Source organism: Trachemys scripta, chromosome 2 (genome assembly GCF_013100865.1).
Source record: "Trachemys scripta elegans isolate TJP31775 chromosome 2, CAS_Tse_1.0, whole genome shotgun sequence".
NCBI classification, from domain to species: Eukaryota; Metazoa; Chordata; order Testudines; family Emydidae; genus Trachemys; species Trachemys scripta.
The window spans coordinates 166,394,865-166,406,753 of NC_048299.1; the positions used below are offsets into that span (position 1 = coordinate 166,394,865).

Consider the following 11,889-nt stretch of genomic DNA (forward strand, 5'->3'; position numbering starts at 1 on the left):
CAACCCCATGCTCTGGGTGTCCCTGAGCCTCTGATTGCCAGATGCTGGGACTGGAGGACAGGGGATGGATAATTGATAATTGCCCTGTTCTGTTCATTCCCTTTGAAGCATCTGGTATTGGCCAGTGTTGGAAAACAAGATATCAGGCTAGATGGACCATTGGTCTGACCTAGGATGGCCATTCTTGTGTTCTTAACTGTTCTCCGGTCTTCCTTTGTGTCCCTGTGTAAAGATTTGGCACAATTGCAGCTCTCCAGTTAAGACTGCAAATGCTGCCCCTTACAAGTATATAGGGTGCTACAATCCTCATAGGGAGAATGATAAGGCATGGCTCCACCCTCTTCCACACCAGTCAGTGGTGCGGGGCTGGTGGAAATTAAGTTGCGTTGGGTGAGTCCATGCTGCACTGTCTTTAGAGGTGACACAGTATCTGTGTTCCCTATTGGCACGTCAAACCATTATGCTCTGCTAGGGTGGTATACCTTCACGTTACCCTTCACTGCAGGCTCTGTTGCTGTTTATTTTATGATCACCCCTAGGAGTGCTGATCATGGACCAAAACACCACTGTATAACGTGCTGTACAAACAAAAGGACGGTCCTTGCCTCAAAGAGCCTTCAATCTAAGTATAAAACAAGAGACAACAGATGGATACAGACAGATGGAGAATTACAAAGAAACGACAAGACAATATTGGTCATTGTGATATGCAGTGGTATTAGCACATCAGTGGCCTAAACTTTGTCAAGTTTATACAGTACAACAGTGAAGCTCTGTATTGTTATGGTTTCAACAAATGAATGAACCAGATAGTAAAACATACCTATGGTATTATGGATGATATCACAGTTTTAAAAGCTTACTGTTGAGAGGACTAATATTATCCATAAGCAAAAGAAACTCCTAAGTAACTTTGTGATATTTAGCAGTATTGTCTAGAAAACTGTAGGTTTAAACCTAACCTTCATTTTATTTTCTTCTCCATCCAGGCTTAGTTATGAGTCCCTTACTGCATTTGAAATACCAAATGATATGCTTCATATCATCCAGGATCTTATTTTGGATCTTCGAGTACGTTGTATAATGGTCACCTTACAACACACAGCTGAAGGTAATAAAAAAAAGACATGTGCAGACCTACGTGCATATGGTTAGGATTTTTTATTTTCTCTTTGGTTAAATCAGACTGCATTGTAGAATAGATTGTGTTCACTTTAGGTACTTGAATCAATAATACGGTCACCTGTAATTCACAGAGTCACAACATACAAGACCTATTAGGTTATTTTATCATTTCCCTAACAATACTTGCTTGGTTCCCTGTATTATGAGTCTTTTTTCCCCCTTTAATATAAGGCAGCCACTTTTTTCACTAAGTTGCAGTCTTTTTTCCAAACCAAACACGCTTTAATTTATTTGTACTTTTTGTCATGACACAGCTGTTCCATGCAATGAATCAGCATTATTACTACTCTGTTCTTTAATTTTAGCTCAAACTTGGATATTCTTTTTTAAGGGCTGGTCCACACTAACCCCCCACTTTGAACTAAGATACGCAACTTCAGCTACGTGAATAATGTAGCTGAAGTCAAAGTATCTCAGTTCGAACTTTCCGCGGATCCACACGCGGCAGGCAGGCTCCCCCGTCGACTCCGCGTACTCCTCTCGCGGAGCAGGAGTACCAGCGTCGACGGCGAGCATTTCCGGGATCTAGACAAGACGCGATAAATCGATCCCAGAAGATTGCTTACCGCCGGACCCGGAGGTAAGTATAGACGTACCCTAAGTGAGCAAAATCTTAAAAACTTTACACAATATTTTAGTTGCAGTTTTATCAGGGATACTCACTGTTTGTCTCTAGAGTCCTATTTAGCAAATTGGGGTCGTAGATTCATAGATTTTTAAGGCCAAAAGGGACCATTAGTTTATCTGGTCTAACCTGTATAATACAGGTCATAGAATTTCATCCCTGTATTTAAGCTCAATAACTTGTTTGACTAAAGCATGTTTTCCAAAAAGAAATCCAGTCTTGATTTGAAGATTTCAAGAGATGATGCATTGGCAATATCCCTTGTTAGTTTGTTCCAATAGTTAATCATCCTCACTGTTTAAAAAAAATTGTGCCATATTTCTAATTTAAATTTGTCTGGCTTTTAACTTCCAGCTACGGGTTTTTGTTATGCCTTACTCCACTAGATTAAAGAGCCCTTTATTACCCAGTGTTTCTCACTGTAAGGCATTTTTTCCAGCCTTCAAATCACTTTTGTGTTCTTTTCTGTACACTCTCCAATTTTTGACATCTTTTTTTAAATCTGGTCACCAGGGCAGGATGCATTATTCCTGTATTGGTATCACCAGAAGTAAAATCATTTTCCTGCTCATACTCACAGTTTCCCTGTTTATGCATCTAGAGATCACATTATCCCTTTTGGCCAGAGCATCCCACTGGGAGCTCACGTTCAGTTGTTCGTCCACTAAATCCTTATCAGTCACTGCTTTCCAGGATACAGTCCTACATTTTACAGGTATGGACTGCATTCTTTGGTCCTAGATATATAACCTTGCATTTGGGTTGATTCAAACACGTTTGGTTTGAATGGGCCCTGCTTACCAAGCAACCCAGATCACTCTGTATGACTTCCCTCTCCTCATCAGTATTTACCACTCTGTCAGTCTTTGTCATCTGCAAATTTTATCCACAACGATTTTATGTTTAATTCCAGATTACTCAGAAAATATTGAATAGTGTCAGACCCAAAACTGATCATTGCAGAACCCCACTAGAAATTCCCCTATTCAATGATGATTTCCCTTTGACAACTACTTCAGTTAGCCAGTTCTTAATCCATTTATCATGTGCTTTACTAATATTGAATAGTGCTAATTTTTTAAATACAAATGTCAGGTGGTGCTAAATCAAATGCCTTATAAAAGTATAAGTATATTAGACATCTATGCAGTTACCTTTATCAACCAAACTTGTCATCTCATAAAAAAATGAAATTTGGTTTGCTTGACAAGATCTATTTTCCATAAAACCATGTATATTGGCATAGTTATAGTTCCATCCTTTAATTCTTTATTGATTGATTCCCACAAACATTTTTCCTTTATTTTGCCTGCAATTGATTTGAGGCTAGCGAGCCTTATAATTACCTGGGTCATCCTTTTTGTCCTTTTTGAATATTGGCACTCATCCAGTCCTCTGGAATTTTCCCAGTTTTTCAAGATGTATTAAAAATTAACATCAGTGGGCTAGAGATCTCTCTTTCCAGCTCTTTTCTTTCATATGGGGCTCATGGTGTCCACTGGTTTGATCAAACTTCTTTTATTCTGTGATGGGCAGCATGCTGGACAATGTAATGATCCTCATGCTGACTGATATACGCAAAGCAATGCAGGGACCATCGAGCAAACAAACTGGAGCAAGCAGGGTCTCTTCCTGTTCCTTTAAACAGCCTTATTTCTGTTTGTTACTCGACTTATGCCCCAGTTGAGCGAGGTACTTAAGCCTAACTTTAAGAACATGAGTAATCCTATGTGAGAAGTCAGTGGAACTACTCACTTGCTTAAAGTTAGACATGTGCTTCAGTGCTTTATTGAATCTGGACCTCTCTGAGAAGAACACCAATAATCATATCTGATATTTATACTGTATAATATTTTTCATTTTCAGAATATTTTGCAAATATTAATGAGCATTTATGGCCCTTAACTATCTCTTGATTTCTTATGCTACATTCACATTGTTGCCTATATTTGTTAATTCATACTAACTGTCCATTTAGTGCCTCTGAAATCCAACCAGAACACTTCCCTTGTCATGCCTTCATTGATTACTCTTTCATATTCCTGTAAAAAAAAAAATCCTATTTATTAGATTTAATTGCTTTAATCTATTTGTTTTTCTAATCACCAGCCCTGTAAACTCAACCTGGGCTCTGAGAGTCAAACTGGTTTCTTTCCTTCTCATGCATCATCACTAGCAATAGAGATCATGCAAACTAAATTATGCTAATACCAAATTAAACATTGAGGGTTGAACAAGTATAACTGACTGGAAATTAGTAAACAATTCTTTTGAAAATGCACAAGAAGGAATGTAATTCAGCTCCCTCTTTTGCAATATGCATTAAAAAAAACTATTTCTATTTCAGGCCAATCATAATTTTATTCCACTGATGCATCTGCTTTAAAGAAAGAACATTAACTGCAACTCTTAACATTTTCTTGCTTGGATTATACTGTGCCTCGTCTTTGTGTGAATAATTTGTAGTTTATTCATCTTCATGGGCGAAAGTGCTTTTACAGTGCTGCTTAATTTTCAATTCTATAATTTTAAAAAATGAATTTTTTTGAAAGAATGTAGCCACATGATATAGTGGTAATGGAGTTCTCGTCTTATGTAAACTGTCTCACAGCACTAAGTTGTACATTATTTTGTTATTGACTTGCAAACAAAATTTCAGCAGTAAATGCAATTTAAACAGCAATCTAATAGTTTAAAAAATTCGATTTTGAAGATACTTTTACCTTGTATTGTAGCTCTTACTTTCAGGGATACAGCCTATGATTATTTTGCAAATAGATTTTTGCTGGAATCAGGTTTTGTCAAACTGGAAATGACTGTGGGATGCTTATTGTCTTTTAGTGATAAACGTGTTCAGTTTACAAGTAAATGAAAGAGGGTTTTTCTAGTTGACAGCCCTGTAAACTCAGCCTGGGCCCTGAGAGTCAAGCTGGTTTCTTTCCTTCTCATGCATCATCACTGGCAACAAAGGTCATGCAAACTAAATTATGCTAATGCCTAATAAGGCAGTGAGGGTTGTACAAGTGTAACTGACTGGAACTTAGTAATCGGTTCTTTTGACGATGAATAAGAAGGAATGTAATTCAGCTCCCTCCTTTATATCTGTGTTAGATCTAAAGGTCTGAAGGGAATAAACCAGCAGTAAAAACAAATATAAAGTTGGCAGATTCAGGAGAAGATCTGTTGGTAACAAGTTGCTGCTTTTGCATAGTCACTTTTTCCTAGTATAGTGCTTCTCGAATGTACTTCAAGATGCTCCTTTGCCACAACACCTATCAATCAATCAAATCTACCAATTAATGATGACTAGGTTGAAGGGTAAATGGGGCAACATGCAAATGTATATAGGTATCTAAATTGTATATAACTGATTGTTATACTCCTCTTCTTCCCCTCCCCTTTCCTACACTTCTTATCTCATTTTCTTCTTATAAGCCTTCCAGAGCCTGGATGGATTTTTCCTATAAGTTTGAGCAACACCTAGCACAATGGAGTCCTGATCCTGATGACTCTCAACCCAAACATATTATAAATATTTAATATAATTATGTGAGTCTTAACACTTGTCCTGATCTCAGATTAAGTTATGTACTTGAGGGTTTGTTATTTTAAATCTGCATTGAGCAAGGAATAATAAAACAAACATACATTTGAATTCCCAAATATAATGCCTATATTATGGGTACACAGCCATGATATGTCCGTTTTTTTAAAACAGAGGACTGTAACAATATTTCTCTAACCTCAAGATTTCCAGTAAAAGGTGGGCTTTATGCAACTATTGCCATGCACCATAAATTTTACTTCTGTAGGAGAAAGCAGCAGCAAACTATGTGTGTGTGCCATTCTTAGTCATTTGAAAAGTGTCTGAAATCTTTTAAGTATGGCCAATGTACTTGTATGCCTGTTCATCACACTTAGGTGCCTGTGGTTTTATCTCTTGTTAAGTTCAAGGAGTTTTTTATAATGAAACCTAGCATTTTAACACCTTTTCTTTTTACAGATGTGAAGAGGTTAGCTGAAAAGGAAGACTGGGTGGTTGATAATGAAGGTTTAACATCTCTGGTGGGTACACTTTGTGTGTTTCTGGGCACCCATTTTTTGTGCATGTGGTGGACTTGTGTAAATTTCATTTTTCTTTTCATAAAAAAAGTTTTGCAGCGTGTTATACATTTACTTATATTTACACATGTGTGTGCATATGTATTTTTAAAATAATTAAAATATGGTACAAAATAAAGCTAATCAGTTCCCATCTAAAGTGGGTTAGAATTTAGATGGAGGAGAGATTATACTTCTATGTGAATTCTTTCTGCCCTCTGTCTGCTCACTTTCTCAAATATTCATGGTGGTATAAATCCTATCACAAAATCAAAAGTTACTTTTTCTCTTCTTTCACCTTTTCCCTCTTTCAAGAGTTATTTTTCTCCTGGTGGATTTTCTTACATGTGTCAGTGAGCGTAAGCACAGTTCAAAGTAGTTTTAAAAACTAGATACATTTCAGCTTATGGATGGGGTTTTCAAAAGCAGTGACTTTGGTCCCAGTGCTGCAGAGCCATATGTGAATAATCTTTATTTATGTGAGTAGCAATTCATGTCAGTGGGACTACTACCACGAGTAAGGACTACTCATATGAGTAAAGCTTTGCTGTATTCGGTCCTTTAATATGAGTAGAATGTAAAGAATCACATGGAGAAGAGGCTAGCATGTATATAAATTGAGAGGGTTGGGGGAGGGGGATTTAATGTGCCCCCATAAAGTTTTTACTGATCTTCCTTAGTAAGATTGTGTTGAGGTTTAAAAAAAAAAAAAAAAAAAGGTTTCTTTTTTAGCTATGGATGTTCTGCTAAAATACAGTTTGTTTTCTCAGGTTGTGGCAAGTTCAGTCCACATCATAGTGCTTCATAACTTAATGGGTTCGTTACCATGGAAGCTGGACTGTAGTAGATATAAAAAGTTGCTTTTCTGGTATAATGAGAAATTTAACTGAGAGCCAACTAATTTAGGAGGTTGCTCACAGACAAACAATAAACAACTTGAAACCATATTAAAATAAATTAGTGAGGTGCTTTCGGGAAAATAGTAATGACTAATGGCTAAAAGATGACAAGCACATTGTAGGCATGACTTAAAAACAATCTGAGAAAGCAGAAATGGCTGTGGGAGGATTAAGCTTTGTGTGTATTATATAAGAGAGTACTCGGTAGGCCATCTGTCTGAAGTTGTGCTTGTTTGTTACTATAAATACATTTGAATGAAGTTGAGTAGGAGGGTGTGAAGCATTCCAGATACACATAATGTGGGAAGGAGTGTTGTCTGGTTTTAAAATACAGTACTGGGAGTCATGACTTCTGGGTTTTATTTTCAATTGCAACGTACTCTGGTCATTTCAGTCCAGACCAGAGCCCCATTTCCTTCTTCCATCTAGGTTTGCATACATGGTCATTCTTTTGAAGAACTAATAAATCTAGACAAAATCTTATTAGTGCTTCATTACCGTGCTCCAAAGCTATATATACCCTAGGATTTTTTGCAAAAATTTCCCACCAGTTTAGCTCTGCCAGCAGCAGAAACCGTGGGTGGATTGCTAGTGTATATGGATCTTTAGGGAGCTGCCACCGTCTCAAGTATGGTGTCATCTAATCCTGCTGAGAGCACGACATGGTGCTTAAAATACTGGCAACTGCTGATGCCTTGTCTATATGAATAATCCCATTGTTACCACCACTGATGGATCTGAATCAATTGTCGTAATGGTGGGAAACTTTAGCAAAATTTCTGAGGGTAAACAAGGCCAGAGAGGCCCTTTGGAGACAGCTTAAGCTTAAACTATATGTGTAAAATGCATGCAAGAAAATTAGTTATTAACATCCTTGATATTTATACAGCTGTTAAAACCTATATCGGGATACTGTTGTCAGAAACCTACAGCCATGGGGCCTGTAATGCACAAAGGTTAATGTACAGGGAAGCTTTATTATTTTCTTCTCAGGCAATAAAAATCTACATGAGAACAAAAATAAAAGTAGCAGCGTTTTACTTTTCCACTGAAAGTATGCCCTTTTTCTGCCCATTTAGCTCTCTTTCTCTGCTGTATGTCTTCAGGAGCTTGTTCTAAAAATGAATAAATAGAATTTTAGTATAGTGCTTTAGATTTTCAAATTGCTCTACAGACATGAATCAATCCTCATGACACCGATGTGAGGTGGATAAGTGTTATCCTAATATCATAGGTTGGGGAAATGAAAGTGAAGTGACTTACTCTAAGGCCTGGTCTACACTACGAGTTTAATTCGAATTTAGCAGCGTTAAATCGAATTAACCCCTGCACCCATCCACACAACGAAGCCATTTATTTCGAAATAAAGGGCTCTTCAAATCGATTTCTGTACTCCTCCCCAACAAGCGGAGTAGCGCCAAAATCGATATTGTCATTTTGAATTAGGGTTAGTGTGGCTGCAATTCGATGGTATTGGCCTCTGGGAGCTATCCCACAGTGCACCATTGTGACCGCTCTGGACAGCAATCTGAACTCGGATGCACTGGCCAGGTATACAGGAAAAGCCCCGCGAACATTTGAATTTCATTTCCTGTTTGCCCAGCACAGGAGAGCATAGGTGACCACAGAGAGCTCATCAGCACAGATAATCATACAGGCCAATAAACAAAAAAGAGCATCAGCGTGGACCGTACGGGAGGTACTGGATCTGATCGCTATATGGGGAGAGGATTCAGTGCTAGCAGAACTTCGTTCGAAAAGACAAAATGCCAAAACTTTTGAAAAAATCTCCAAGGGCATGTTGGAGAGAGGCCACAATAGGGACTCAGAGCAGTGCCGCATGAAAGTCAAGGAGCTCAGACAAGCCTATCAGAAAACAAAGGAGGCAAACGGTTGATCCGGGTCAGAGCCGCAGACATGCCGCTTCTACGCTGAGCTGCATGCAATTCTAGGGGGGGCCGCCACCACTACCCCCCCTCTGACGGGGGATTCTGAGGCGGGGATAATCTCATCAGCCACACCTGAGAATTCTGCGGACGGGGGAAGAGGAGGAGGAGGAGGACGAGCTTCCGGAGAGCGCACAGCACTCCGGTCTCCCCAACAGCCAAGATCTTTTTCTCAGCCTGACTGAAGTACCCTCCCAAGCCAGTATCCGAGACCATGACCCCATAGAAGGGACCCCAGGTGAGATTACCTTTTAAAATATAAAACATGGTTTAAAAACAAGCGTTTTTTAATGATTAATTTGCCCTGAGGACTTGGGATGCATTCGCGGCCAGTACAGCTACTGGAAAAGTCTGTTAACGTGTCTGGGGATGGAGCGGAAATCCTCCAGGGACATCTCCATGAAGCTCTCCTGGAGGTACTCCAAAAGCCTTTGCAGAAGGTTTCTGGGCAGTGCAGCCTTATTCCGTCCTCCATGGTAGGACACTTGACCACACCATGCTAGTAGCAAGTAATCTGGTATCATTGCATGACAAAGCCTGGCAGCGTATGGTCCCGATGTTTGCTGGCATTCAAGCAACATCCGTTCTTTATCTCGCTGTGTAATCCTCAGGAGAGTGATATCGCTCATGGTAACCTGGTTGAAATACGGGAATTTAATTAAGGGGACAGAGGTGGCCATTCCTACTGGGCTGTTTGCCTGTGGCTGAAAAGAAATCCTTCCCTGCAGTTAGCCAAGCGCAGGAGGGCGGGGGGAATTGGCGCTGAGCTTTTCGCCTTTGGCTAGCAGGCTATCCTTCCCTGATACTAGCCACGCAGTGCGGGGAGGGATAAAGCGATCATCCCGGAGAATTGGATGGGGGGAAGGTTTAGTTTGTTTTCAGCTGCTGAAGGTTAACAGGAAAACCGCAGCAGTCAACAGGCTTTGCTTGGTATGTGGGAAAGGAGGGCGCAGAAGCCGAAAGACAATGGCTTACCATGGCCGCATGCAAGCCAAATTCTGTTGCCCGGACCTGTGTGTTTGGTGTGATCTCTAACACCAAAGCCACAGGCACTCAATATTAAGATGGAAAATGCGACCTTGTACTGAAATCACATGTGCTATGTAATGTGAATAGTGTTTTTCACCATGAAAGAATATAAGCATTGTTCTGTAAAATGTATCTTTTTAAAAACTTCTCTCCTTTTTTCCATCCCTCCAGCAGCTGCAAATTTTTCAAGCCTCCCTCCTCCGTCCCGAAGGCTATCTCAGATAAGGCGGCGGAGAAAGAGTCCCTTGCTGCAGCCGTTTAAACAGAGTAGTGTTCCTGAAGACGCGAGCGTCATGAACCCTTCCCAGCCAGCCCACGTTGATGTTGGTGAAACGTCCCTTGTGATCCATGGTTGCAGCACCATTGAAAAGTACCCCTTGCAGTCTATGTACTGGGTACCCTGGTGCTCCGGTGCCAAGATAGGGATATGGGTTCCATCTATCGCCCCACCACAGTTAGGGAATCCCATTGCAGCAAAGCCATCCACTATGACCTGCACATTTCCCAGAGTCACTACCTTTTGTAGCAGCACCTGAGTGATTGCTTTGGCTACTTGCATCACAGCAGCCCCCACAGTAGATTTGCCCACTCCAAATTGATTCCCGACTGACCGGTAGCTGTCTGGCGTTGCAAGCTTCCGCAGGGCTATCGCCACTCGCTTCTCAACTGTGAGGGCTGCTCTCATCTTGGTATTCTGGTGCTTCAGGGCAGGGGAAAGCAAGTCACAAAGTTCCATGAAAGGGCCCTTACGCATGCGAAAGTTTCGCAGCCACTGGGAATCGTCCAACACCTGCAACACTATGCGGTCCCACGAGTCTGTGCTTGTTTCCCGGGCCCAGAATCGGCGTTCCACGGCTATAACCTGCCCCATTAACAGCATGATCTCCAAAGCACCAGGGCCCGCGGTTTGATAGAATTCCATGTCCATGTCCTCATCACTCTCGCCGCCGCGCTGCCGTAACCTACTCCTCACCGCCTAGTTTTTGCAGGTTCTGGTTCAGCATAAACTGCACGATAACGCGCGAGGTGTTTACAATGTTCATGACTGCTGTCTTGAGCTGAGTGGGCTCCATGCTTGCCGTGGTATGGCGTCTGTACTGTTCACCCAGGAAAAAGGCGCGAAATGGTTGTCTGCCGTTGCTTCCCTGGAGAGGGGGGAGGATGTACCCCAGAACCACCCACGACAATGTTTTTGGCCCCATCAGGCATTGGGATCTCAACCCAGAATTCCAATGGGCAGAGGAGACTGCGGAAACTATGGGATAGCTACCCATTTAGCTCCGGAAATCGACGCTAACCCTGGTACATGGACGCACACCGCCGAATTAATGTGCTTAGTGTGGTCGCATACATTCAACTTTATACAATCTGTTTCCAAAATTCGAATTATATAAATTCGGATTAACCCCGTAGTGTAGACATACCCAAAGCTACACAAAGGATAAAGGGCAGAATAAGGAGTTGAACTTCGAAGTTTCTGGCTCCCATTTTTGAACCAAATCAACTGGATTGGTGTCCCTTAGGGTTACCATTCGTCCGGATTTACCCGGACATGTCCTCCTTTTTGTACTAAAAATAGCGTCCGGGGGGAATTTGTAAAGCACTCACAATGTCCGGGATTTCCCCCCTCCCCCGGCAGAGCAGACCGAGCGGCTGGGAGGGCTGCAGGAAAGTCCCAGGCTGGATTCCGGAGCAGCTGTAGAGGAGCCGGATCCGCCCTGCATTCTGAGCAAGTGTATCAGCACAAAGTGCAGCCCTCCCCTTTTGCAACTGGGAGCGGTTTCTGCCATGCAGCGTAGCAAAATGGGAGCGAGAGCACTTTGTGCTGATACAAGGGCAGCTCTCCCCTGCAGCCCGGTCCGGGCCAGGGACCGGGTTTTGTTGTGCAGGGCCAGGGACCGGGTTTTGTTGTGCTGGGGAGCTCAGCCACGTGTCCAGCTCGCACAGAGCCCAACACCCTGTTCTGAGCAGCAGGGTAAGGGGGCCAGGGGGCAGGAAGGTTCTGGAGGTGGCAGTCAAGAAACGGGGGGGGGCCTTTTTGGGGGGAGTGGAGAAAGTTTTGGGCAGTCAGGGTACAGGTAGGGGGTAGGGTCCTGGGGGGCAG

At 41.8% G+C, this 11,889-nt stretch overlaps 1 protein-coding gene across 1 annotated transcript in view; it reads left to right on the plus strand.

Moving 5' to 3' along the window:
* The window catches only part of EXOC2 (exocyst complex component 2), a 206,281-nt gene that overhangs the window by 121,991 nt on the left and 72,401 nt on the right, over nucleotides 1-11,889 (plus strand). Inside the window, exons 16-17 of the mRNA XM_034762224.1 lie at nucleotides 990-1,111; nucleotides 5,814-5,875. Of these exons, the coding sequence (XP_034618115.1) occupies nucleotides 990-1,111; nucleotides 5,814-5,875 (184 nt within the window). The remainder of the gene's footprint in view (nucleotides 1-989; nucleotides 1,112-5,813; nucleotides 5,876-11,889) is intronic.